The sequence below is a fragment of the Urocampus carinirostris genome, chromosome 17 (genome assembly GCF_059441175.1).
Source record: "Urocampus carinirostris isolate Australia breed hairy pipefish chromosome 17, RoL_Ucar_1.0, whole genome shotgun sequence".
Taxonomy (NCBI): domain Eukaryota; kingdom Metazoa; phylum Chordata; class Actinopteri; order Syngnathiformes; family Syngnathidae; genus Urocampus; species Urocampus carinirostris.
The window spans coordinates 2,904,993-2,932,434 of record NC_142365.1 but is presented as its reverse complement, the minus strand read 5'-3'; the positions used below and the strand labels follow the sequence as shown (position 1 = coordinate 2,932,434).

The 27,442-nt window shown below is 41.3% G+C and overlaps 1 protein-coding gene across 4 annotated transcripts; it reads left to right on the top strand.

The window, feature by feature from the left end:
* On the top strand, positions 1-27,252 carry sec24a (SEC24 homolog A, COPII coat complex component). Of its 4 annotated transcripts, none has more exons than XM_088321148.1 (25): positions 3-154; positions 219-345; positions 9,109-9,669; positions 12,782-12,931; positions 13,052-13,123; positions 13,676-13,720; positions 13,795-13,982; positions 14,503-14,690; positions 14,859-14,961; positions 15,245-15,371; positions 16,040-16,149; positions 16,243-16,355; positions 16,442-16,560; positions 16,834-16,889; positions 17,600-17,806; positions 17,884-18,007; positions 18,076-18,234; positions 19,207-19,380; positions 19,654-19,764; positions 21,237-21,412; positions 22,628-22,765; positions 24,334-24,438; positions 24,518-24,610; positions 24,678-24,781; positions 26,343-27,252. In XM_088321148.1, exons 2-25 carry the CDS (start codon positions 291-293, stop codon positions 26,455-26,457), a joined length of 3,393 nt encoding a protein of 1,130 aa, XP_088177274.1. In that variant the 5' UTR covers positions 3-154; positions 219-290; the 3' UTR covers positions 26,458-27,252. The 4 variants fall into 4 exon arrangements, with proteins under 4 accessions (XP_088177273.1, XP_088177276.1, XP_088177274.1 ...); XM_088321149.1 differs by having other exon boundaries at positions 4-166; positions 288-345; XM_088321147.1 differs by having other exon boundaries at positions 1-345.
* Positions 27,253-27,442: the final 190 nt, after the last annotated feature.

Sequence of the window (27,442 nt, the reverse complement as noted above, 5' to 3'; positions counted from 1 at the left end):
GACAATTTCACCGTTGATCCCACTTGGGTGATCCCGTTTTCCGGTTTCTCCTCGATCGCTCGCGAAGAGGCCTCGCTTTCGGCGCACCGCCGTGGTGTCCCCCGCAACGGCAACTTTTTTGCCCGCAATCATGGGCGTGTGAGCCAGACAGTCGGTCAGTGTTTTTCTCAAACCCGGTTCGCCGAGACGCGGACATTGACTATCTCGCCCGCATCTAGTTGGCTAAAAGAAGAAGAAGAGGAGGCTAATCGCCCAAGCTAACCTCCTCGAATCGGAACCGGGTTTTTAAGATGTCAACGGCGGGCTTCAACGCCCAGAACGGGACCGGACAACCGTACGCCAACGGTAAAGTATTGAGGGGAAATGTCACACTCAATACAAGCTGCTAGCTAAGTCCGCTTGTTTGGGTACAAACGCTTGCTAACTGTTAGCTCGTTGATTGGTCCCTAATATTAACCCCATCACAAATCCCTCTGGACTTTCAACAAGTCATTAGTTATAGTCACTCACTACTTCCTCCAAATAGACTTGACTCTAAACTAAAGTAACTAGTGACCAGGAAAAGTAACCCTCCTGTACTTAAAAAATAATTCGCTTGTTAAAGAATTTGAAATGTTCTGAGCAGTATTTGAGTCAATTGAATAGAGAAAGACATGTAGTTGTGTTCTAGAACCTTGTCATATTTACTGCACCTCACTCGTAAAAGTTATCCCACAATTCAAGGGACACAATAATAAACAGTAAACAATATCATAAAATAACAATAAAGATATATAAAGTGAGTTTAATAAAGTCATTCTAACTCTTATAACCTGAGACAACTGGTCAAGTAGACATTGGCAACTGAACCTAAGAAATTTTCTTCACAAGAAAAGTCAATACTAAAACATACCTGTCAACCTCCACGGCTCCATGCACACCTTATTTTTTTCTAACATGTTTATTTATGTAGTTTAACATGTTATATTGTACATGTGTTTCCTTATATCATATATATTGTTAATGAACATTTTGTTGTGAGATACTGAGTTGCTCGACATGAATGAGGTTTATTATTAAAAAAGTTCCAAGATTAAGTAGTTTGGACGTTCACTGCAGAAGGAAAAAATACATGCAAATAGAATTAAGATGAATAATACATTTTCTTATTCAAATTATGAATTCATTTTCTGCATTAAATTATTGTTGGTAATATACTGATTAAAGAGATAACCACAAACCTGTCTTTTTTCATTTTCTCCTTTTATACTTCCTTTTTTTCTTAACTTCTTTATACAACATAATCACTCGTAATATAATGCATCAAAGCAAGAGAGCCGTTTGAGAGCCGGCTCTCTTTAATGAGTCGAGCCGAAAAAGCCGGTTTTCTAAAAAGAGACGGACTTCCCTTCACTACATGAAACCGCTCGCTTCGTTTGAAACGAAAAAAACGATACAGAGACAGAGGCTACCGCGGCGAACTCGTTTGACTTGATTGATTTGCCGTTTTGTGATAGTCGGTGTATACCGGATGGTACCCATCATCGACAAATTTGCGTTTTCCGTACAGGTTTTCTCGTACGTCGTACACGTCTTAAAATGCATAATAAACGTACTTTGTACGGCAAAAAAGTACAGGTTGACAGGTATGCTAAAACAATATGAAGTGAGTTTCACTTTGTAGCATAAATCAGTCTGAAGTCAGACAACTGCTCAAGTAGACGTATGCTATTGTACTTCAAATAATTTTACACAACAACAATAAACAAACCTCGCTCCAGATAGCTTGTTACTCAACACAAAAGACACTCTAACCAACGGTTTACAACAAATTAGATTTCGCTTTGCACATCTTAGCATAGTGCAGTGTTCTCGTTTGCCCGCGTCCCTGCGTCCTAGGTGCATTATTTTTGCTGGGGACGCCTCGTGTCAAATCAACGTGTGTCCCCGGGACGCAACTTTTTTGACACGAAATTGTCATTATCATTTTTTAACAAAGATTTACCACACTCCAAACCTTTCGTGAGGCAGATCCGCCATTGTTGTCTTGGTCTCGCGGTTCGAGTTTTCGTCTGCACGCCGATCTCCAGTTCGAGTTGTGTAGTGAGAGTCTGTCTCTTTTTAGAGAACAGTCTTTTTCGGCTCAACTCACACCTAGGGACAATTTTTGACCAACCAATTAACCTGACATGCATGTTTTTGGAATGTGGGAGGAAACCGGAGTGCCCGGAGGAAACCCACCTAGGCTCTCCAACGGCTCACTTGCTTTGATGCATTATATTACGAATGATTATGTTGAATAAAGAAGTTAAGAAAAAAGGAAGTAGAAAAGGTGAAAATGAAAAAAGACAGGTTTGTGGTTATCCCTTGAATCAGTATATCACTAACAATAATTTAATGCAGAAAATGAATTCATAATTTGAATAAGAAAATGTATTATTCTACTTAATTCTATTTGCATGTATTTTTTCCTTCTACAGTGAACGTCCAAGCAACTTCATTTTTGAACTTTTTTTATGATAAACCTCATTTATGTCGAGCAACTCAGTGTCTCACAACAAAATGTTCATTAACAATATATATGATATCACGAAACACATGTACACTATAACATATTAAACTACATAAATAAACATGTTTGGAAAAAAAAAGTTTATTTTGTAAGGGAAAATACGACAGTTTGTAAGGGCGTGGAGCACACTTAATTTTGGGGAGCCATAGATCTCTGTTGGGACCCATAGATTTTTTTGAGCATGCGAGTCCCCGGGACCCATCACTTTTCAGAGGTAAAATGAACACTGATAGTGTTAAACAAATAATAAACTTTTGCCCTTCCGGGGCAAATACCTGCCTGTAAAAACAAGCTGCCTAATAACATTTAAAAGACACGCATACATTTTGGCACCCACGAGTGCTATTCTCAAACATACAGAGATGACGAATAAACAGCAAACTAGACTGGCTAGAAGTTGCTTCAATTTATTCAAGGTAACTCACTTCTTTTGAATGTAGATAACAGTAATGGCAGAAAAAAATAATTAGATAACCTCGTTACTGTAAAAATAACACTGTTAAGTAACGGTGTTATTTGTAAAGGCGTTACTCCCAACCTTGCTCAGGACTAGTTGTACAAACTTGAATAAAAAGTGAACGCGTCTCGATTTCTCGGCCAAAGTGGCAAATTTGGTTGTCGGCGGTGACCGCTGTGTTAAACAAATACTTGCGTCTGTGAACGATCTCTTTAAGTCCCACAGAGTTGATGCACGAGTGTGTGTGTTTATTGTAGATTACGGGTCAAATTCCACGTATCGTCATCGCAATTATGATGTCAATCTGAGCTTTTGAGCGTGATGCATTTTCAGTTCAGGAGACTGGGCCTGATTCTCAATGTCAATGTGGCAGATTGGACTAAATCCAAATGGATGCTTTTTAAGTCTTTTGCCTGCATCTACGGTTGCTTATCAATTTTATTGGCATTTCGCAATTAGAAAGCTTGCTTCTTGCATTGTTCTTTAAAATATTTTGTATATATACAGTGTTCTGGTTTGCCCGCGTCCCTGCGTCCTAGACGCATGATTTTTGCTGGGGACGCATCGTCTCAAATCAACGTGCGTCCCCGGGACGCAACTTTTTTGACACCAAATTGTCATTATTACCCGATTACTTTTTTTTTTTAAACAAAGAAGTGTAGTGAAAAGTCCGTCTCTTTTTAGAGAACCGGCTTTTTCGGCTCAACTCATTCAAGAGAGCCGGCTCTCCAACGGATCACTTGCTTTGATGCATTATATAACGAATTATTATGTTGAATAGAGAAGTTAAGAAAAAAAGGAAGTATAAAAGGAGAAAATGAAAAAAAAGACAGGTTTGTGGTTATCCCTTTAATCGGTATGTTACCAACAATAATTTGATGCAGAAAATGAATTCATAATTTGATGATTAAAACTGAATGAATTGAATAATTTTTTATTATATATTTGTCACCAATTTACAATTTCAACCTGGATAAGACTAAATTTTGGGGAGCCATAGATCTCTGTTGGGACCCATAGATTTTTGAGCATGCGAGTCCCGGGATCCATCACTTTTCACAGGTCAAATGAACACTGTATATATTTTTCATAATTCTACACTTGTATAATACAGCCTTTTTTCCGTCATCGGCTTTCAGGAGAATTCATTTAAGTGATTATGTGGTGCCTACCTTTTTATGAGACTGCGAAAGTCTTTTACCTTGAAACCAATTATTTTAATCACAGGTGGTAAAATGGATGCTTACAGGCAAATCCAAATGCAACATGTTCATTGTTTTGTAGAATGGGTTCTATAAATTGCAACAAGTGGCTACAAAAAGTCGTTCGTTCACATATACTTTCCTACTAATGTACACACAAATATATAGTACCACTCTTGAACTAAATACTGCCTAATGATTTATGATAGAGCTCCCTTTTATTGTTCAAGACCGACAATATAAGCTCAAATTGTCCAACTGCTTCTCTTAGTAGTAGCCATAGGAAGAATATTTAGTACAGGGGTCTCCAACTTGATGCCCTCTAAGGACAACTGAGGTGCCTGAGGACCTGTTCTGAAATTTAAAAAAAAAAATACACATCAAACGGGGTGCCCTTTGCGCTAATAAGTTACAAAAAGTAGGTCTCAGCTTGAAAATGGTGCGAGAGCCCTGATACAGTATCTGTGGAGTTTTTTTTAATAAGTGAGACATTTTGTTGTACTAATGACCGAAAAAAACAAGAAAGAAATGGCTTTTAATTGAAAAATATTTACAGATAGATTGAAATGGGTAGGTGATGCTGAGCTCTACTATGTATAAAACATAGCAACACACATTTTACTTATTACTGCAAATACTCTGGTTTTGGAAGGGGTGAAAGGTTTTATATGTTCAATGAAATAATAAAACGGGGAGCAAATCCAGTTTGTCCCATTCTTGTTATACGAGGCTAAATTAAAAGAATGGAACAGAACATTTCAACCATAAATGTAATTTTGGAGTGTTGTCAAGGTAAAATATTGTATAAATTAAAAATTGTATTACTTGTCTTAAGACTTTAGCCTTCCGCTAGTTTTTGTGGAGAATGCCTAGGCGTTGTGTCGCAGGCGGGTGCAGCAAAGGTAAAACAAATGGCGAGCGGCCAAAATGGCGCCAACTGGCAAAAATCAAACGCAGAGAGCTGGTAGGGGCTAAACCAGTCAGGACAAGGCAGGCTAGCTAGTTGCTAAAAAAGGCAAACCGGGACCGATCAGCAGAAAAACGGGAGGCTGTCTGGCCAAAAGTATGCAGTCGTCGGTCAGGATAAACAGGGAGCCAACAACAAAAAAACAACCAAGGCAACAAACACAAACCCAGCCGTAAACATACCAAATAATCACTGCAGGCTAACTGGGTGCTATAGAAGACGAACCAGGGCCGATCTGCGTAAAGAAGCGGGAGTCTGCCTGGCTGACCGAAACCATGCAGTAAGCAGCCAGGATAAAGACGTGCCAACGACAAATAACGATTACGTCAACAAACACCAACGCAGCCGGGAGAAAAAACAATGAGCACGGCAGGCTGGCCAGCTAGCCGACTGCCAGCGGGGCTAACCTAGACCAAACAAAACTGGAAGCCTTTAGGAGCCCGCACGCTAACTGCGAGCAATCTTGACAATATTATATTAATTGCAAGACACGTGGCGGAAAAATATGAAAGTAAAAGTAATCTACCTAAAAGGAGGTATAGGCAAAAATGGAACACACGTTGTACAGGAAGTCAGGTCAACTTACCCCACGCATTTTGAGATAATCAAATCACTCAACCCTGACAATAGTCTCAGAAGTCCCTCAGCGACAGTAAGCAAAGTTGCAATTACTCCAAGCGGAAATATTCGCTGATGACTACAATCGGTGTCTTGTTTTTCCAACGGGACCCGTCATCATTGCCATCCTGAGACGTCACAGCTCTATAGGGTTATGAGTTCAAACTCACCACTTTGAGGATCAATTCCTAGAGATGCGTGGAGTGTTGGGAAAATATCTGCAGGATTGTGGGGAGTAACACTACATGTTTTGTGACTAATGGGGAAAATGGTCTTTTTTTTAATCCCTTTAAAACGTGTCTAAAAAAAGAGTTTGGTGTGTGATAGTTGGTAACTTGATACTGCATCAAATATTCTACACAATTCCAACTTCTTTTCTCACTCTAAAATTGCTGTTTTAGGAAGAGAAATTACTGATCAGGGAGGCCATGCAGGATTTGAGATTAACGTCTCTGTGCCCCATGACGATGGAGAAAGTTTGCAAATATGTTTGGAAGCTTTTCCATCTTTTAAATCAGGCAGATCTTGTGATTAGAAACAACTCAAGACTGCAATGGACGGTTTTAAGGGAAATTATTAAGTGGATTTTGATGCTCACTCATTCATCCCCAGGCTATGAAGAGTTTTTTTCTTGTAGTCCTTTTCCACGAAGGGGATAGGGTGTGTCATTATGCATAGAGACGCCGCCACAATTAAATGTTGTGGGAGAATTTTTGACAGCTTTCTTGTAATACTTGGAGTATGTTTTTTTTTTTTTTCTCTTCTAGTACTCGAACCTCAGACGGATTAAAAATGATGTATTACATGGTGTGAAAAGCTCTGCGTCTGATATTTTGATCATGTGAGTCAGCACAACTAAAAAAATGACTCGCACCATATCATTGAGGGCAGTTTAAGATTAAGGTAATCAGATTACTGGTCTTCTCTCTTTTTCTCATTGGCCAGTTTGATACCATCATTCACTTGTCATTGCCAATCCACTCAAATGTCCTTTTCTTAAAAACCAACACATTGTATTTGCGGTAAATATGCTCCTTTTGCCATTCGAATAATTTTCCATTTGTTTTGTCTTTTGACACGCCTTATTTTAAATGGACTGCTAAATTAATCAAGATAAAAAAGAGAATACACGTGTGCTTTTAATGAAATCAGTAGAAAAAAAAAGACTTAATAACCAATCTAGACCTATGGTGCTGTGATTTCATATATTTTAAAAAAGTATGTATATTTTTTAGAGTATACACTTCCAGTCTTATCATTAATATATTTTGAGTGGTGGCCATGTTTTTGTATGACTAGCAATAGTGTGGTCCTTTTTATATTGGGAGGATTTCCAAAATGAATATTTCGACAAGTGAAGTCAAGTCAAGTCAAGTCATTTTTATTTGTATAGCCCTTAATCACAATTAGTCTCTAAGGGCTTCACAAGTTATTACATATAAGAAGATTAGGTTACTCGTATGCTATAGAGTAGAAGTGAGTTTTAAGCCTAGATTTAAACATTTCCACCGAGGTTGCAGATCGGATATCAGGGGGAAGAGCATTCCACAACACCGGTGCCCGGATGGAGAACGCTCTCGAACCAGCGGAACACTTCTTGGCTCTTGGGATCACCAGGAGACCGGCGCTCTCGGAACGAAGGCTTCGGGCCGGGACATAAGGGCAGATCAGATCTGAAAGATACGAGGGGGAAAGTCCATGTATGATTTTGTATAGTAGTAGGAGAACCTTAAAATCGCATCTTAGGCTAACAGGGAGCCAATGCAGGTTAGCCAAAATTGGGGTGATGTGATCATACTTTTTTGTCCTTGTTAAAAGCCTCGCTGCAGCATTTTGTACCAGCTGAAGACTCTTGGCCTCAATATGGTGGGAAACCATGAAAAAACACGTCTTGTGAAGTTTCAGGTCGACTGGACATATTTAAGAGGTGCCTCAAGGCCAGTTAGTCCCAGTAATTAGGGCTGTCATGATTAAAAATGTCTGTAAACTATTAATTGCCTCACAAATACCGTAAATTACTTTTTTCCCAAATGTTCAGCCCTGCGGCTTATTCAGTGAAGCGGCCAATTTATGGAATTTTTCTAACGGCCACCAGAGGCGCTGGAGTGTAAAAGGTACGATTAAGACCAGTAGAATATGTGCGCCAAGAAAGACTGCAACATCTAAGCTTAAGCATACACTGTCTGTTAAGCTAAGGTCCGTTCCTATAATGAGGAAGACGCCCTTGATGGTGATAGTTATGAGGAGGAAGTTGAGTACCATCTTCCGTGAATTTGACAATTACGGGATGCTTTATTTTAACAGGCACGTTTGAAACATTGCGAGCGTGATCCTACTAGCGTGTTGGTACCTTTCAAAGGCACGGTTTGGGATGAAAGTTATATTATTATTATTAAAGCTTTGAAAACGCTCTCGGTGTACCGTCTTTCTTCGTAAATATGTGTAACCATGTATAATATGTATTTGCAACTGTATATTTTTGTAATGTATTTATTTTAGAGATTTATTCTGTTATGTGTTCTACGGACGAATCAAAAAGAAGGGGCGGAGCAAACGCGGGCTGATGGGAATTGGGGTAAAGCTGAGTTACCGGTAGATTTGTCTGTTGTCGCAGCGGACAATAGTGGATATATATTTTTCCCACCCTTAACTTTGGAAATATACATTTTGTTTCCTTGGATTACTTTCAACGGGACCCGGACTATACAAGTCTGCATCATTCGTTAATTACGGGTATCATTTTCCATTTATGATGCCAACTATGGTTCTAGGATTGGGTACTACCTAGGCTTTGTAGCGTATTATGAACTGACCGATAACGGATAATGGATAATGAATAAAGAAGATTTTTTGGAGGGTGATGGTTTGCTCCCTTAAATGAAACCGATTTTAGTACTGGGGTCCTTGGTTGCCAGTAGAGGGAGAAGGCTCCTGATCCGACTTAAATACAATACCTTCATTATTTGGTTGATGTAAAGCGTCATCCCGCTCTTCAGAGATGAGCTTGACCTCGGCAATGCCAGGGAGCTGCGTTTGTATGACTGTACCGGTAGCAGATCCTAAATCACTGGGGGGAAAACTGTTTTACCAAAATTGCTTTGGGGCGATGTGACACTTCACTGGAATCGTTTTTCTTATGGTTCCACACCATATTCAGGCCTTCGCTGACAAAAAATTTAATGTTCAAAAATTAGGACCACCCTAACAAACGCGTATGTCTGAGAATAATAGACGTGTTTTTTTAATTTTATTTTATTGTTACACAGCACTTATATTGTTTTCCATTTTAAGTTAACCTATCAATGTTTTCCAGGTCCTTCACAGAATCCAGTTGGTGTTCAGCAGCTCCCCGGCGTTGACTATAGCATGACACACCAACCCAACTCCAACCAAATGCAGGGCAAGCTTCTAGGAGCTCCTGGCCCTGTCCTCTATCCTTCTGGGCCCTACCAGCACATCCCCACAGTAAGCTCCTACCAACCAGGCCCACCACCCCCGTCATACCCAGCACCACCCGGCCAACTTCACCTTACCCGACCCCCCCTAGGCGGCCACGGGCCCCACACCCCTCCCCAATCTGCCGGCCCCAGTCCTGGTCCCCGACTTCCCCCCACCCAGGGTACCCCTCCTCCGCCCGCTGCATCTTCTAGCGGCTTCTACCAGAATCCTCAGCAACAGCCTGTCATGGCTCCCGGGTGGCAGTACAACTCCGCTTCTCCCCCTGCGGGACCACCTTTGTCGACTAACGGACCACCTCGGGGCCCGTCGAACAACCACATACCCTCACCCATGCCTTATAGTTCGGGGCCCTCAACATTGGTATCGCATAATACCACCCAGCCCGCCAGCTCTCTACCGGGATACGGACAGTCAGGTAAGACTTCAAAACACCCATGGTACCACTCAACAATCATGTCAAACAGACAGCCCTCAATGAATGATTTAATCCGGCCCTTGGCAAATTTGGAGTTTGTCAAAAAAAAAAAAAGCAAGTCCTTACTCTAGCTCATTTTTATCAAAAGTGATGCATTCAGTGATTCATTTATGTCTTAAGTTCAGGCAGTAACACTTGTAAATACAACTTCAATCATAACATACGAAGAAAACATATTCAATCTACCCCTTACCTTATACTAAGATAGACTGACATTCAAAGCAGGTGCACAACAAACTCTCATAGGCAACAAATCATTTTTGTAACAAGAAAATAAGTATTTTATTATAACATGTTAACATGTGTGTGTGGTTTATTTATATGCATACACATTTTCACCAGCAGTGGGACAATTTCACTACAATCGTGTATCAACAAAGGTAAGGACAACAATAAAAAAACAACATGGCAAGAGAAGAGACATACATCACTGAGCCCACTAGGACCCTTGCAGTGCATACTGTGATGAGACCAACTTTTTGTAGAGTAGTTTAAACCTGTGAATATTTTTGCATTGTTTAAGTTGTAAACTCAGACTGTTCCAGAGTTTTACACCACATTCAGACACACAAAACCCATGATGCGTTATTCGGATTTTAGGTATTTTAAATTCTCCATAACCCCTCAAATGATGAGCCCTTTCTTGAAATTCAATCAATTAAAATGTAAATATACGCGCGACGTATATTGGATTGATTGATTGTTTACGATGTTTGTGTACTGTAAGTCAATGTTAAATCTATTGCACCCTGGTCATCCTGGAAGGTGGAAGGTTTCTTTTTTCCTCACGCTGAGGTTTTGAGTTTTTCCTTGCCCGCTTGTTGGTTTAAGATCAGGTAATGGTGTTATTGTAATCCTGTGCAGTCCTTTGAGACATTTTTGTTAAGGGCTATATGAATAAATGTGACTTGGCTTGAATAAGATTATAGCTGTATTATATTTGAAAAGGTCCTGAAATTCAAATTGCTTAAGACTGCAGATACAGCTCATACGTACGATCAATTTACAGAGCCTTTTGAATTACACGCAGTGATGGTTTTTGTACTCGTAACTGTACCGTAAAGGTTTCACTGTATTTTGAAGTGTTTCCCCAGAATATAGAATGGAATAGAATAGAATATACCTTTATTGTCATTGTCACAAAATGGGTTGAACATATTGTGACAACGAAATTGGGCCTGGCACTCCAGTTTCACATATTAACAGTGAGGATAAAAGAAAACAAGAAGATAAAGGAACAAAGAAGATAAGGATATAAAACAAGGAGGATAAGGTTATAGTTATAATTTACACAATATTTACACAAGAAATGTGGGCATGTAGGATGTTATGTACAGTTTGGTATCATATTTGTGCAATATGCGTTAGGTGCAATAATAGTCAACATTGTGCAAGGTGAGCCGTCAAATATATATATATATATATATATATATATATATATATATATGTCAGTTTTGGATTTTTCAAGTAAACAAACCAAATGCTCCTTCCCGCCAGGGGGCAGTAAAGTTCAGGGTTCGTACAGGTGCTTGATATCCTTGAAAATGCTTGATTTTTAATCTTGTGTTTTCAAGGGTTGAAAAGTGCTTGGTTTCTTTGCGGTCTGAAGGGCTGGTAAATGCTTGAAATTGTTGCCATTTGTCTCAACTCGTCTGCTTTTAAAATGACACCGACGCTACTCTCTAGTGGCTTCGCTTTGCCATTGCATTTCTTCTTCCCTCGTGATGCTAAAACTCAGATTTTGTATTTCATTTTGTTCTTTGAAAGCAGCATCACACTTGAGGCAAACGTTTTTATACATATCTCCCACTTGAGATTGCTTATATTTGTGGTGAGTTGGTTCAGATGTAAAGCTGCATTTACTCAACTGTAAAAATAAACGACACATTCAATGTCAAACATGATTATTTTTTTCATTGTGAATAAATGTGTCGCGCTTAGAAAAGATCCATTATCATCCATGATTATCATTTGTCGTGCAGGCTATAAATGTAGGCTGAATGATAACACAGTACTGGGGAAAAGAAAGCTAAATATTGGGCATAAACTTTTTTTTAAATACTGATTTTGCCCACCTCAGAACATCGTCTAGAACAAGCCCCCGAGCCAAACTGAGTTTGACATGCCTTGCATTACAGGAAATAATACAAAAGAAGTCAGTCACAAGTGATAAAGTATCTCCAGGACTGATATGCTGTAGGAGGACCTTGCCCTCTTGCTGCCTTGAACAAGTTGACGCAAACTCAACAAACATCACTGCTTCACTTTGAATCTGTTCAAAGTTCACCAAGTGGCACTAAATGCCTTCTCTAGGACAGGGGTCACTTACATATGGCTTGTGAGCCATTTATGGCTCTTTTCATGGGTTCATATGGCTCGATCATAAAATGCTACTAACGCAAATTCCACTACGTGTTCCAATTCTGGTAAGCTCAGTGTCTGGTTTGGTACTCTGTTAGCCGAGGCTACTCTTATCATGCATGCCGTTTGGTCCTCTACAGTTTCCATCGGGGTGTCACACCGACAGACCCCGTTTTGGCTGTACATCACTAAACAGTCATTTATATTAAAGCTAATTGAATAATGTCTGTTCACAGTTGAAACTTCATGATTTAAAAAAACCCCACAGAACAAACTGCAATTACCCACAAACGCTTGCCAAGTACAGAAAACATTTTCTTTGGATAAGGTGGTGGGAAAAGATTCGCTTACATATTTGCAGGTGTATAGCATATATTTGTATGTATTTTAGTTTATTGTTAAGTCATTTGACAAACACTTGTATTTTTTGTTATGGATGCTAGAATATTCTGTTTTTTTGTGCATTCATTTTCCAACATCCATAATTTGTATATTTGAATGTCGGAGGAAATTTCGTTTATCAAGAATATCGATTCATCAAAAGAAAAATCGTCCGATTCACCCATTGTTGAAATGATAATTAGTTGCAGCCCTACAATATTACTTTTTTTGTTTCACGCTCAGTAAAAAATTGCCACTCACCAACAATTTACTCAGATTTAATAATATTACTTGCCACCTATTTTCCCAGGCCCTGCTCCACCAATGAATCCGGCAACTTCACACGCATACCAGCCTAGCCCGGTTTCCTATGGGCAACCTCCAGTTGGCCCACCCCCCACCATGAAACCAGCAGCCCCCCTAATGGCCAACGCCGGCACTCCACCCCTCAATCCAGGCGGTAAGATGTTCTCATGTGGTCAAATGACTCCTCTTACATTGCAGGAATTCCCCAAATGTAATTTGATTGTTTTTATTTTTATAATTGTCTCCTGTTGTTTTTCCTCCACCCACATGCCAGCTCAGTGTGGGGCCGGCAGTACCCTGCCCCCCACTGAGTCCGACGGTCAGAAGCCAGATGTTGAGTGTCCAGGTCTGGTTAAATATCTTGCTAGTCATGTAGACTTTTGTGTCGCTTGTTATTTTCTAAAATCACTTTGAGCTGAACTGGAATCAATGACATCATGACGTGAAACCATATATTTCATCAACAACAAAATAAGTTGTTGTGAAATTTCATAACGGAATAAAAATGCATTATGAACTCTGCAGAGGATGATCATGGAGTTGAAGAAGGAAAACTATTGAACAAAATCACAATTTTTTTTGTTCAAGCCCGTCGTAAAATGGGCTCAAATCCAGAAACAAATATTGGAAAAGAAGACAAGTGTCAACGGGGTCGACTTGTTAAAGTTTCATGTCGCTAGAGTTAGTTTCATCACTGGTGTGCATGTCATGTAAAGCAAATGAATCCAGTCTAGCGGGCAAATTCTTAATCTTGTCAACACGCCGCCACTGAGACTTTGAAGCCCGTCTCTATCCGAAATATACTGCAGTTTTTTTCATAGTGTCCTGTTCTATGCCATCTCAGTTTGCTGACCTTATTTGACACGGTAATGACATACCTTTTGCTTTCCCAAAACAGGAACCGTTGCCGGTGTCGGCGCCAATCATCTGGACAACAAACCGGGTGTGTGTGTGTGTTTGTCGCATTCTAAGAAAAGATTGAGAAGGAATGTGACTCATGTTTCTTTCTCCGTCAAGCTGGACCCCCCCAGCATAGCCCATCGGGTCCGCACTTGGGCCACTACCCGGCGCTACCGCCAGGGTATCCGCACCACGCTGCCCCACATGGGCTCCCCCCGACCGGGCACCCCGGAACTCCGAGTACCACGCAGCCCCCGCATCCGGGCTCCCAGGCTTACATGCAAACACCTCGACCATACCAGCAGGTGAGAGCTGCTCATCTTAGTGCAATTTCCCTCGGTTCAGATTGTGTCAATCGGTCCCTCAAACGGGTCCAGATATCCATAGTTGCAACAATCGACCCCAAAATGGAGAACGAGTTAAACATCCCTTTTTTCACCAACTCGAAGGCCTTTTTCCACTTTGTCTTGAGGCGGCCCGCATTCAGACAGATTATACAAAAAGGTCAACATGACCTTGGTTGAGTTCTATTCTCCACTTACAAGTTCATTCCATTAATTCCATTTATGTGCACTAGGTGTGCGTGCGTGTGTCAGTGTTTGCCCAACAGAACACTCACACGGTTTTCTTTTATTCATTTGCTTTGGATTTAGCAAAAGTGAACCAATGTTGTCACAGTGAGTGGTTGTGGAACATGCTCAGATGCTTGACTTGCACTTCTTTGCATGAGCAAATTAAGTCTCAATTTGAGTACAAATATAACGATGAATTTAAGAACAGTGTTTAAAAAAATTATAACCGGCATCGCGGCATTGTTTGTTATAGCCGCCGGCCGGGCCGGGCCCAACCCAACTCAGCCCGTCCCTAGCAGCCATGAGTCTGCAGTCCAGCACCCCAGAGAGCCTGCGAGTGGTCAACCTCCTCCAGGAGCGCAATTTGCTCCCCCCGGGCCCTGTTCCTGCCCCTACCCCTTGCCTGCCCCAAGACCTACAGAAGGTCAACTGCAGCCCAGAGTAAGGACACCAAGTGTGCTTCAGTCATTTGGTACACCATACACAAACTGATTCGATTTATTATGAGATTCAAACTGTTGTTACTAAGCCGTTTGTTGTATTAGCTGCAGGTTAACCCATCAATACAAGATATTGGTTTTAACAGATGCAACTCTTGTCCTTCTCCAGTGTCTTTCGCTGCACACTTACCAGCATCCCTCAGACACAGTCTTTGCTCAATAAAGCCAAGATGCCACTGGGCCTGCTGCTCCACCCCTTCAAAGACCTTTCGGTAAGTCTGAGCAATTTCTAAAGACTTCAATGCCATGGCACGTGATAAAACATCATGTACGTAGATGTCAATTAGGCTGCCTTTGTAAGATCATTTCATGCGTAAAGCATACTCTTTTGGCTTTTTTTAAACTGAACAATGTCATGCATTTTATCATCAACAAACAAGCTCAACTCCTGTCTTGTTGACTCAGCTTCTGAGTAAGTGTTCCAAATAATCCTCAGCATACATTTGACTAGGTGTCCCCCTGCGGGCCACTTCTATGCCTTTCTCCTGCATCCAGCAACTTCCAGTGGTGACGTCCAGCACCATTGTCAGGTGTCGTTCCTGCAGAACTTACATTAACCCCTTCGTGTCATTCCTGGAGCAGAGGAGGTGGAAGTGCAACTTGTGCTATCGGGTCAACGATGGTAAGACTTGTGTGATTAGGACTGCGCTCCGACATTACTATTTAAGAATATCTGATGTAGTGTCGGCCCATGAAAATAAGAACTATTGTTGTTGTATTTTTTGAAAATCTGCAAGTAGTTGCTGTAAAACTTGGACTATTTCAAAATATACTCCTCATAGAAAAATCACCATCAGTCTGAAACGAGATACTAGGTAACTATAAAGCTGAGATGACTCACCAGTTTGCCCCCTGGCCGTCTTCAACTTCTTTGAATTTCCGTGAAAATGTTCTGGTTACATCCAAGACTATCCACAGAATCCAACTGGTCATATATTTATTTTAAACACACCATAATGCCCAGAGATAAATGGGAATCCCCCTAAAACCATTCTGCTTTGTTGGTTGCTTCGCGTAATCCGTTCATTTCGCCACATTATCTTTAGTTACAATTAAACAGACTCATAAAATGATTCCCAATACGGTAGTAAATGAGCCGCAGGATTGAAAGCCTGGGGAAAAAGTTGCGGCTTATGGTCCAAATTTTACGGTGAATAGGTAAACTCCACTGTTTTTCATGAATACTAATTTTAGACAGGTCTTTAGGTTTATAGGGATCTTCAAAACATTAGATACATATTGTATTCTGCTGTTCTTTTTATTAACTTATTGTCCATGTTTTTTCTTAAGTTCCAGAAGAGTTCATGTATAATCCAGTCAGTCGATCTTACGGAGAACCACACAAAAGACCGGAAGTGCAGAACGCCACCATTGAGTTCATTGCTCCTTCAGAATACATGGTAGGCGTCGTGTCGGTTCACAAAAATACATTTCAAAAATAAAAGAAACCTCCAAAGTGGTCTTCCCCTCACCTTCTTTTTTTCCACCATTAGTTAAGGCCGCCACAGCCAGCCGTGTATCTCTTTGTCCTGGATGTGTCCCACAACGCGGTGGAGACGGGCTACCTGAACGTCTTCTGTCAGTCGTTACTGGAAAACATCAATGCGTATGTGAACGCCACAGCCGTCTAATCCTTTAAATGTTACTCTGCGCATGATATCTTGAAGCGCTTTGTTTTTGCGTTTACAAAAGGCTCCCCGGAGACTCACGGACAAAAATTGGCTTCATCACCTTTGACAGCACTATTCATTTTTACAATCTCCAGGAGGGACTATCCCAACCGCAGATGCTCATTGTATCGGACATTGAAGGTAACGCGTTTTGTTCAGTGTACTCCTCGGTTCGGCATTTATCAATCGGGTTGGTTCACAGATTATTTAAGGCATGTATTGTTTGTTAGCTGTTTATACTGTAGCTGTGATCCAATTTCTTAGCCATTTGTGAAGGAATTTACAACTAGCCCAATGAGCTCTATGTGGCTATAACCTTGCCCAACACTAAGAAGTACTTTTCCACCATCTTGTTGCATCTGTAGGGTTTCGTCAAATAATTAGAAGTTCATCAATCTCTTGTGTGACCCACAGATATATTTTTACCCACACCAGACAGCCTTTTGGTCAACCTCAACGAGAGCAAAGAGGTGAGCAATGAGTCAAACATCAGGAGGAACTTTTTCAGAATGTCAAAAATCCTCAAAGGGTTTAATATGATTTTGAAATGAACTTTGTAAAATGTATTCTCACAAATGTTGTAATCCTTCTCTACACCACTCATAATCATCCTAATGTTTTAGAGGTGATCTTACTACAGCAAACACAGTGAATGAGTAAATAAATAATCAACAAGTCAATATTTAATTTAGCTGAGGTTAGATGAGGTAAAACAGAACTTATTTTCCTCAAATGCTGCAACAAACGTCAAAGTGTAGATCAAAGGTAATAGTGCAACAATTCTTACTAAAGAGTGATAAATTGGGTTTATCATGCTAATCACCGGTAGCTAGATTCAATCATTTATTGCCAGTCCAGTGAAAACTCAATTTGACTTTGGGATATGTAAATAGTTCAGTTAAAATGATATTTGAAGTCAATGGAACTGAGTTATTAATTAGTGATCTCAAGTTTTGGCCTTTGCGCGATTACATTAAAGTCACTGGTAGTGTGCTGCCATCCTTTGGCATATGCTAGTCTTCACAATGGTTTTCACAACTGATTTCTACAGCCACTATGAACAAAGTTGTAAATACTAATTTTGTTCATTTTTTTTGTCACGTGTTCGTTCAGTCAGCGCTTTGTGACAGCAGAAAACATGTTCATTGCAAAGGCCTTAAAGCAGCATTGTCTTTCGAAGCTGGTGCAGGATCTCCTGAAAAGCTTGCCCGGGTTGTTTGAAAAGACCATGGAGACTCAATCGGCGCTGGGCTCCGCCCTGCAGGCCGCCTTCAAGCTTCTGTCGCCCACCGGCGGCCGCTTGTCCGTCTTCCAGACGCAGTTGCCCAATCTGGGTGTTGGGGCGCTCCAGTCGAGAGAGGACCCCAACCAAAGAGCATCCGCCAAGGTATTATTTGTCATCAAAAGCTAAATCGTGAGGATGGGATAACGTCTTCAGTTTTGTCTTTGTTCTTCCCTTTTCAGGACATACAGCACTTATCTCCGGCAACAGACTTTTACAAGAAGCTGGCACTGGACTGCTCAGGCAAACAAGTAGCCGTCGACCTGTTCCTGCTCAGCTCTCAGTACTGCGATTTGGCATCTCTCGGTAAGTCGGGCAAAAAAAACATACACCAAGGCAGCTATTGCTATGGATTTCTTCTTTCGATTTCCCAGGTTGTATATCGCGCTACTCTGCCGGGTGCATCTACTACTTCCCCTCATACCACCACCAACACAACCCCGCCCAGGTGGAACGCTTCCAGAAGGATCTCAAGAGATACTTGACGAGGAAGATTGGCTTCGAAGCAGTCATGAGGATACGCTGTACCAAAGGTATGCTGTTAGACTACGCCTCTAAGAATCCGTCGTTACTGACAAACAATTGAGATGCAGTAGGGGCTGTAGGATATGATTTAGTCACGAGTCAGTCGTATCACCCATGCTAAGGTGCCGATTTCATTTATTTATAATTGATGATTTTGATTGAATTTTCTTTCCATAAAAAACAAGCAACTTAAATCCTACACTTGTTGGACAATAAAACCTTAATGATGTTGGAACAATGCACATCAGTCTGTGTCTGTTAGTCCGTAAGCCGACATTTATTTCAACTGAGGCAATGAGAACTTGTACACTGCGATATGTTTGGTTGGTTGGTTGGATCCCTTAATCATATGGGTTGTAGGGGCACTATTTCCTGTGGTGTGTCTTGGGCAAGTACAGCCTGGCGGTGCCAAACCCTCTCCAGGCCAACATATGTTTCCGCCCAACACAAAATGGCATCAACTGAAATGTCAACGTAACACAAACGTGCTCCTTTAACTATCCTATTTCCAGTTAACACTGTAATATAATAAAATGATATATAGCCTCTGGATGAAAAAGAACGGTACCAGTGCAAGCCATCAAATTCAAATCTTTCAAATTCAACATCATTTTTTCAAAACATTGCTTTCCAAGGTGATGTTTTAAGGTCATAAAATACAGTACATTAGTGCAATGCTTTCCTGGATTTTTACGTACCGGATGTGACGTCACAAAAACCAATTCCAGGGAGAAACGTAGATTTTAAAAATGGCCCAAAATAAAATTATACATATATATGAGATTTTTTTGTCCCACCGTCATATTGATGTAGTAGAATTGTCGAATAAGTATGGTCTTTTTTGGGGTGAATTGTTCTGACTGATGCGTTGTTTTTGTTTTGTTTCATTTGTTTCTGCTGATTCTGTATGTGTATATACCGATCTTTACGAAAGCCCGGTCTCCAATCTGAGTTCCTTTGTTTTTTTGCTTTTTCCGCAGGTCTGTCCATTCACACGTTCCACGGCAACTTTTTTGTCCGCTCGACCGACCTGCTTTCGCTGCCTAACATCAACCCGGATGCCGGTTTTGCTGTTCAAATGTCCATTGAGGAGAACCTTGACAACCTGCAGATTGTCTCCTTTCAGGCCGCGCTTCTCTACACTTCCAGCAAAGGTGCCTGCACAAGCGTGACATATGAGGACTGAGGGTGTCAGAAAGCTTGGTCAAAATGTGTTGAAGCAGATTCACTTGCAGCTCTTTATTAAATGCAACATATTAAAAATGAGCACGCTTTGAATGAAGATAAATACTGTTATTATAAATGTACTTTCTGCTTCAATGTGGAATAGTTCCTTATTGTTTAGTCACAATATTTTGCTACTTGTATTTATTTTAAAAAATAAATCAGAACATTCATGGAAAAGCGATTCATTTTGCTTTTCTCAGGAGAGAGGAGGATCCGCGTGCACACATTGTGTCTCCCTGTAGTCCACTTGCTGTCGGACATCTTTGCTGGTGCTGATGTTCAAGCCATGGCTGGTCTGCTGGCATGCATGGGTGAGAAATTGAAGTGCTGCTTCAACAATAACTTGTTTCTAATACTGTTACTGCTCTTGTTTCAAAAATCTGATTCATATCAACTAACCCCTTAATGTTCCGTTGGCCCGCCTTTGGGCCGGTAGATTGTTGATAAAGAAAGACGTGTCTTCACGATGTCACCAGTCACTGAAATCCGTCATGCCACATATCATTGTAAAGTGAAAATTCTTGGGATTCGATAAATGATGACCCTTTCAAAATGTACTCATCTCAGAAACATCACCATCAGACTAAAACAAGATACCCCAAAATTATAAAGCTGGCTCACCTATAACGTCTCCTAGGAGTCAGCTCATCATACAATTGCCAATATGGTGTGGTTATAGTCACAGGTCCAGCGAATCCAACCGTGTAAAATATTTATTCCAGAACACATGATAATGCCGACCGATGAAAGAATCCGCCTAATAGCCTTTCGGCATCGTTTGATGTTCTTTAGTATAATCCGTCTGTTTTGCTCCATAATTCGCTATTGAAAGTAAAGAGACCCTTGGGTTGATTTCCTATTTGGCCGTTTTGATTGACACCACTCTCAGCCAATTGCAAGTTTTTTTCACGGTCTTTAGTCCGCCATAGCCTATGAATACAGGTATTGAGAAAAAGGGACAGGATCTACATTGCCTTCCAAAATCTTGAGCCAGTAGTGGCCTATTCAAATGTTGGTTACCCAATTAAATTCTTAACCTACATTTATGCAATTTTACTGGGTGTATTCCAAGCAGAGATGAAAATAAACGTGAGTAAATGCAACCCAGGATCCATGTTTACGTGCGATCATCATGCACAAGTGTGCAGAATCAGTGATTGACTTTTGGAAAGAAGTCAAGTATTTACATTATATAACTTTTTCACAATGTCTGAAAATAAGCCAACGTAAAACACACATTTGCAGATGTTCTAGAGCTGTTTACTAATTGTCCCTAAATGGCCATTTTTGGAAACGCTTTGACATACCTTTAGAAAAATGTGTAAAATAATAGATTTTCAGATTGTGATGGAATTTGACCTGGGACAAGTCAGCCTCCGAGCTATTCTCCCAGCTAAGATGCCCATGCTACACTCATCTACAGACATTTGATTGCAAAAGACAAGAATAGAATGTAACCTGTGTTCTTAGATTGCTCAGTTAGTAGTTTGGGAGAAAACGTCAAAGTGTTACCCTTCAAAAGAGACCGAAAGTGTCCATATTCTCCAAATGATTCAAGAACAGCATTCAAATCACTTAGGCTACGTCTTGGATTGGGATTTTAGGCCAATTTCACAGGAATATTAAGGAGTTCAACATTCTGATTGATTTGACATTTCTTCTTCCTCTCAAAATGCACAAAGATGAGACTACCTCCTTAAAGGAAGGACCAGTACCTTACTGACAATTGCTACATTGATATGTTGACACTTAGAAGTCTTTCTTTTTTTTCTCTCCCTTTCAGCCGTGGACCGCTCAGTGACAGCCAGTTTAAGCGATGCCAGGGACGCCATGACCAACGCCGCCATCGACTCGCTGTCATCGTACCGACAGTCTGTCCTGAGCATCCAGCAGCCCGGCCTGCTGGCCCCCGCCTGCCTCCGACTCTTCCCGTTGTACATCCTTGCGCTGCTCAAGCAGGTCTGCCGCCATCGCAACTTATCCCGAAAGATTTAGTTATGCCATTTCCATCAGATTAGTTTTGAAAACTTTGTTCTAAATGGTGATAACCACAAACAAATAAGTCTGGAAGGTAAATGCTATGCAATTAAACAGCGCTTTTCAAGTCGACAAAGAGCTCCTAAAGCACTTTACAATGTGCTTCACGCCTATCCATTCACACACTCACACGCCGATAGCGGCAACAGCCAGGCAAGGTGCCTACCTGCTTATTGGGGGCATTTAAGTGTTTTGCCCATGGACACTTCCACATTTGGGTGAAGAAAGATGGCAACCCCCTGGTGAACATGGTTAACGGGGGGCAGAACCCCTCGTGAAGAAGTTCCCAAGGATCAATCTTATGTCGACACGATGTCCTTACTGACTGAGTATACGACTATAAAAAATCCGACTGTGGATCTACACATAAAAAAAGAACACAGAATTGCAGTTGTCATGATACAAAAGACAAAATTGGAGGACTTTTCCTTTCAGTGTAAGAAAGCGATTTAGAGAGCGACTGGCTAGCTGCCCACTCGCTTCGGGGATTCTCTGGCTTAGCCAGGTCTCTGTGACGATTACGATGCCAGTCACGAATGTATTGGTTTTCCACGAGTTGTAGATCCAAGTCCGTCTCATGGCTCTGACGTCTGTGAGATAAAGCTTGTAGCAGCAGTAGGCGCGGGGCCTGGAGCCTCTGTATTGCCTTCTCCCTGTTGCTGCCTTGGTCGCTTCTTGGACCCGATAAAAATCCACAAAGCACCTGCTTCTGATCACCAATTTTTTGTGCTCTTTTGACTTTCCTCAGAGTCCCATTCCATGGATTTCTTTTCAACGTAACGAGCCGCTAAAAGCTAGATGTCTCTGCGTTTCGCAGTGTTTTTGGTGAACGATTGATTGCGCGCCTCTGCCCCACTGTTTGACCGACGGCCTTCACCAGCCTGTCGCAGTTGCGCACACAAGACAGTCACATCCACCCGACACATAAAGCCCTCCCTAACCTGCCGCTGTGAGAGAATTTGCTGTGTGCCGTTTGCGTCGATACGTTGATACCAATAAGAATAAAGACGGAGAACCAGCGATAACCGCTACGTGAAGGAGCAAGGGCTCCCTTGTATGGTGTCTTTATTTAATGTTTATCCAAGTCAAGTCATGTTTCTTTGTACAGCCCTTAATCCATCACTGTATGTTTTCCAGAAAGCGTTCAGGACGGGAACCAGCACCCGCCTGGATGAGCGTGTGGCCTCCATGTGTCAGCTCAAGTACCAGCCGCTGGCCTTCGCCATGCTGATGATCCACCCGTCGCTGTATCGCGTCGATGACCTGACCGACGAGGTGAGTTTTGGGCAGGGGACCCCGACTCAGACCGGTTGGAAGAAAAATATCACGGGGGCCGGACTAGTAGATTAAAGAGGAAGAGGGGGAGACAAACTGAGAGATAAAAAAAAAGATAGGGAGACAGAGAAAGAGCAAGAACTAAAGAGAAAGAGAGAGGGGGAGTAAGAGAAAGCACAATAGAGAGGAAGTGTGATAGGAGAAAGAAGAGAGACTGAAAGAAATGAAGAGAGAATAGTTGGGGTGAATGAAACCGTGAGAAGGAAACGAATGAGAGAAGAAAAAGACAGAGAGCACGAGCGAAAGAGTGAGATTTGCTAGTGGCGCCTAGCTTTGGCGACATCAAGTAGACATTTTAAACCGCAGCTCATTTTTCTCTTGTGCTTATTTCGCCAATGTCTCGCGAGACGGATTAAAACCCGCGGCAGGCCTGACCTAACCCGCGTGCCGTATATTTTCCACCTGCGGTATAGGGATATGATCGCATGTTAACTAATGCCAGAAAAAGTCGCTTTATTTCCTAGCTATAAAAGTGGTTCGTACGGGTGCCTGAAATCTTGAAAACGCTTGAATTTTAATGTTGTGTTTTCAAGGTCAGGAAATTGCCTGAATTTGAAAATGCATGCAATTGTTGCCAAGCTGTTTCTTGGCAGGCTGACTCAATGGACCACGCAATCAATGAAGAAAACTATTTAAAAAAAAAACTGCGTGACAATAACGTCAGCTCGCCTGCTCCGGTGGCTTGTCATTATTGCGCAATGTAAAGCATCACCGCCCCTATTGTCATCACCCAAGAGGACAGTTCTCTTTGGAAAAACGGCTCTTTTGCCTCCTAATAAGCTCCGCAGATTTGTGTTCTATTATATAGTATCAATAATAATAAAAAATTATGCACCAAATGATTTGGTCATTTGTTATTTAATGTTTTTCAGGGATCCCTTAACGGATTTAAAGTCGAACAACAACACAAAATCCCTGAAAATACAAGACCATGAAATAAAGATTAAATGTATTCACTTTAAAGTGCTCTAAATAAATAATAATGTGCAAAATAACTATATTTAACCAAAGATCCTCCGAAAAACACGCAGAAAATATCAATTAACGTAAGTAAAACAAAAGGCAAAAGATTGAAAGATTAAATGAAATCTGCTTCCGAGCAATCGATATGGTTAAAATGAGTCAATTTTGTCGCTTTTAATACATACAATACTTTTTTTTTTTTTTTGTCTTCCGTAATTAAACTCCATTATGAGCCGACACCTGTAAAGCAGTCTTTGTGAACAAATGCGACGTGTTAAATCAGAACGGCACAATTCATGTTCGTTTAGAGCAGCCCATTGACACGAAAAGATCGTAGATTATAACTAGGAACAGCTCGGAATGGCACAATCCATACTAGCAGCAAGACGGCGACTTTATTTTAGTCATCCGTCAAACAAAAAGTTTTTTCTAACGGCACTGGATTTTTTTTTTCCTTTCAAGGTCATGGGAAAGTTGTACGTTTTTGAATTTGGCCATGAAAAAGGTGTCCGAACCCCGTACATATCAGTTTCCTGCCTTCACAGGGCGCTTTGAACATCAATGAGCGGACCATCCCTCAGCCGAGATTGCTGCAGCTTTCCGTGGAGAAGCTGAGCAGGGACGGCGCCTTTCTCATGGATGCTGGAACGGTGAGGATTACAAACACAAGCGGGACGCCGTTCATGCCATCAAATTAGTGAGCGTTGTTTCGAACACATCTCCGTCCAGACGATGTATCTTTGGGTGGGACGCAGCTGCAATCCCGACTTCCTGGCGCGAGTCCTGGGTGTGCCCAACTACGCCGCCGTGCCTGAAAACCTGGTAAGATTGGCTTTTGGGGTTCGGGTGGGCGACCGCGCTCACGCTAACCAAGCGCTTTCCGTGCCAGTATTTGCTGCCGGAGCTGGACACTGCCGAGTCGCAGAGGATCCGGACCTTTGTCGGCTGGCTGAGGGAGCAGAGGCCCTTCTACCCCTCGCTGCATGTCATCAGGTGGGCGCATTTGGTCTCCACGAAGGACATGTCAACAAAATGACATTTTTAACTGATGAAAAATGGGCAAATACAAAAATGTAGCTCAAGAAATAGAATTTGAATTGTCATCTGCAAAATCCGTTTGCCAGTAAGATGTGATATTTATTAGAATTTTTGGAATTGTCCTTCTAGTCACTCATAACGACATGGCACTCCAGGATAAACACAAAACTTGGACTTAAAAGAGAAAAAGAATATTGTGTTTATCGTTACAGGGTGCAAAATGAAATAGTGTGGTAACATTTAAATAGATAGATAGATACTTTATTCATCCCCGTAGGGAAATTCACACTTCCAGCATTATCCTTGTGTTGAAAATTAAAATCATAATAAGATTAAAAAGAATGTGTCATAGTCTGTAATAATAGTTTGCAATAGTCTTTGATCTGTGCAGCCCTTTGAGACTCCTGTGATTAAGGGCTTTACAAACCAGCATTACTTGACTGACTTGAATACATAAATACCCAATATAACGTGTTGATATAGAGTGATTAAATAGTGCTACGGAAAATACACATTGTAATACAAATAGGGAAATGTGAAAATGTGGGGGTGGGGTTTAATGTGTTCTTTTACTCCCCCGGGTGGAGTTAAAGAGCCTCGTGGCATGAGGAAGAAATGACCTCCTCAGTCTGTCCGTGGAACAAGACTGTGACAGCAGTCTGTCGCTGAAGCTGCTCTTCTGTTTGGAGATGATGCTGTGTAGTGGATGTGATGAATTGTCCATGATTGACCGCAGCTTGTTCAGTGCCCGTCTCTCACCTCCAGTTGTCAGGCTGTCCAGCTCTGTGCCCACAACAGAGCCCGCTTTAATTACCAGTTTATTAAGATGAGAGGCATCCTTCTTCTTAGCGATGCCTCCCCAACATGCTGTCGCATAGAAGAGGGCGCTTGCCACTACAGTCTCATAGAACATTTGCAGGAGCTTTTTGCAGATGTTGAAGGACGCCAGCCTTCTGAGGAAGTAGTCAGCTTTGACCTTTCCTGCATAGAGCTTCTGTGTTGGCGGTCCAGTCTAGTTTATTGTCCAGCTGCACACCCAGGTATTTGTAGGTCTGGACAAATTCTACACATTCTCCTTTGATAGTTAGTGGAACCGGGTGAGTTCTAGTTCTCCTGAAGTCCACCACCATCTCCCTGGTCTTTGTGGTGTTCAGGTGCCGGTGGTTAGCCTCGCTCCATTGGACAAAGTCTTGAATCAATTTAGCAGCAATTTAATAATACAAAATTTTAGACTGGTATGCACATTTTAGGTCACATAGATTGATTTTTTAGGATCTTACAACTATGTCTTCAAACCACTGCAATAGACAGAATGAGCCATTTCTGCGTTTTTTTTTCGTTCAAAAAGAAAACCGCAATCGTTTCAAATCAGACTGAAATTACAGACTGAAAGCGGTGCTGACATGGTGACTAAGAACTTGAAGTCGACTAAATCTAAAAACTGCCCTCTGTGTTGACGTTTTTTTGCCATTAATTGTGATGAGCACTAACCTTTGCATTTTCTCTCCCGTCTCAGGGACGAGAGCCAGCTGAAAGTGGCGTTGATGCAGAACATGATCGAGGACCGGACCGAATCGGCGCTGTCTTACTACGAGTTCCTGCTCCATCTGCAGCAGCAGATTTCCAAATGATTTGCGCGCAAAGTGCAGAAAGAGCGCGACACTTTTCCGTTTGGGCCCGGAGGCGGTCCAAAAGAATAAATAACTGTATGTATGTAAACGTGGGAAAGTATCAGTGTTTCTTCTCATAGAACAATAATGTCCAAAGTGGAAGTACGGCTCAGGTGGGAGCTCCTCCGTGGCAAAAGCACAGACTCGTTACTCGTACACGTTTATGTCGGTGAAGCGGAAGGCTAACGGAAGTGTCTGACTGTTATCGCAAGTATTTACAAGAGCCATCTTTTTTTCTTTTTTTTTGGTGAAGATTTCCGTTCATCGTGCGTGGGTCACGCCGAACAAATATCGGAAAAAGTATCAGACGCCCGCTTGAATGTTGCATTCTTTCCCTCCTGATGCCCCTTCTTTAATTTATGAGCCTTGCAATGTGATTTACATTTCAACGATTGCCTTGAACGGAAGCTCTACTTTTACTACCACGCCTCTGGTTGAAACGCAGACTATATATCAAATATTTTAATATAATAGGATATGGGTGTTTTTTGTTCAAATGAAATGTAACAAAAAAGCCATTGTGATCTTTTAATCATTCTTATACTTGTATATTGAAAATATCGCATTCTATCAATGGTGGAGAGATGCTAATAGGATTTTAGTATGACCATGAAGTTGAGCTGTCGGCAAAATAAAACGTTTGAGATTTTAAGCAAACATTGAGCGATTACTTTTTGGTGTGATTCGATCCGGTGAGGTGTTGTAAAAAAAAAGAAAACAATCGGAATCGGACAATAAAGAATATTTAATGCCCAAGTCGTACGCATATATTCTCATGGAACTTTCCTGCCAAGGTCAAAACAATCACTGTTGAGACAGTACAATGTCACAATCTGGGGAAAAGATTTTGCTGCAGGAGGAGACCATTAAAAGGACAGTGTTCATTACTTAGTGCCTCTAGCCATTAAAAAAAAATCCCATTGTCTATAGATTTATGAGAAATGTG

Excerpts from the sequence above, each read along its gene's own strand:
- sec24a (XM_088321147.1), top strand. The coding sequence starts at position 291 with ATGTCAACGGCGGGCTTCAACGCCCAGAACGGGACCGGACAACCGTAC. Across the intron at positions 16,150-16,242 it reads TTGCTCCTTCAGAATACATG|TTAAGGCCGCCACAGCCAGC; the intron begins GTAGGCGTCGTG and ends TTCCACCATTAG. Across the intron at positions 21,413-22,627 it reads TCCTTGCGCTGCTCAAGCAG|AAAGCGTTCAGGACGGGAAC; the intron begins GTCTGCCGCCAT and ends TATGTTTTCCAG.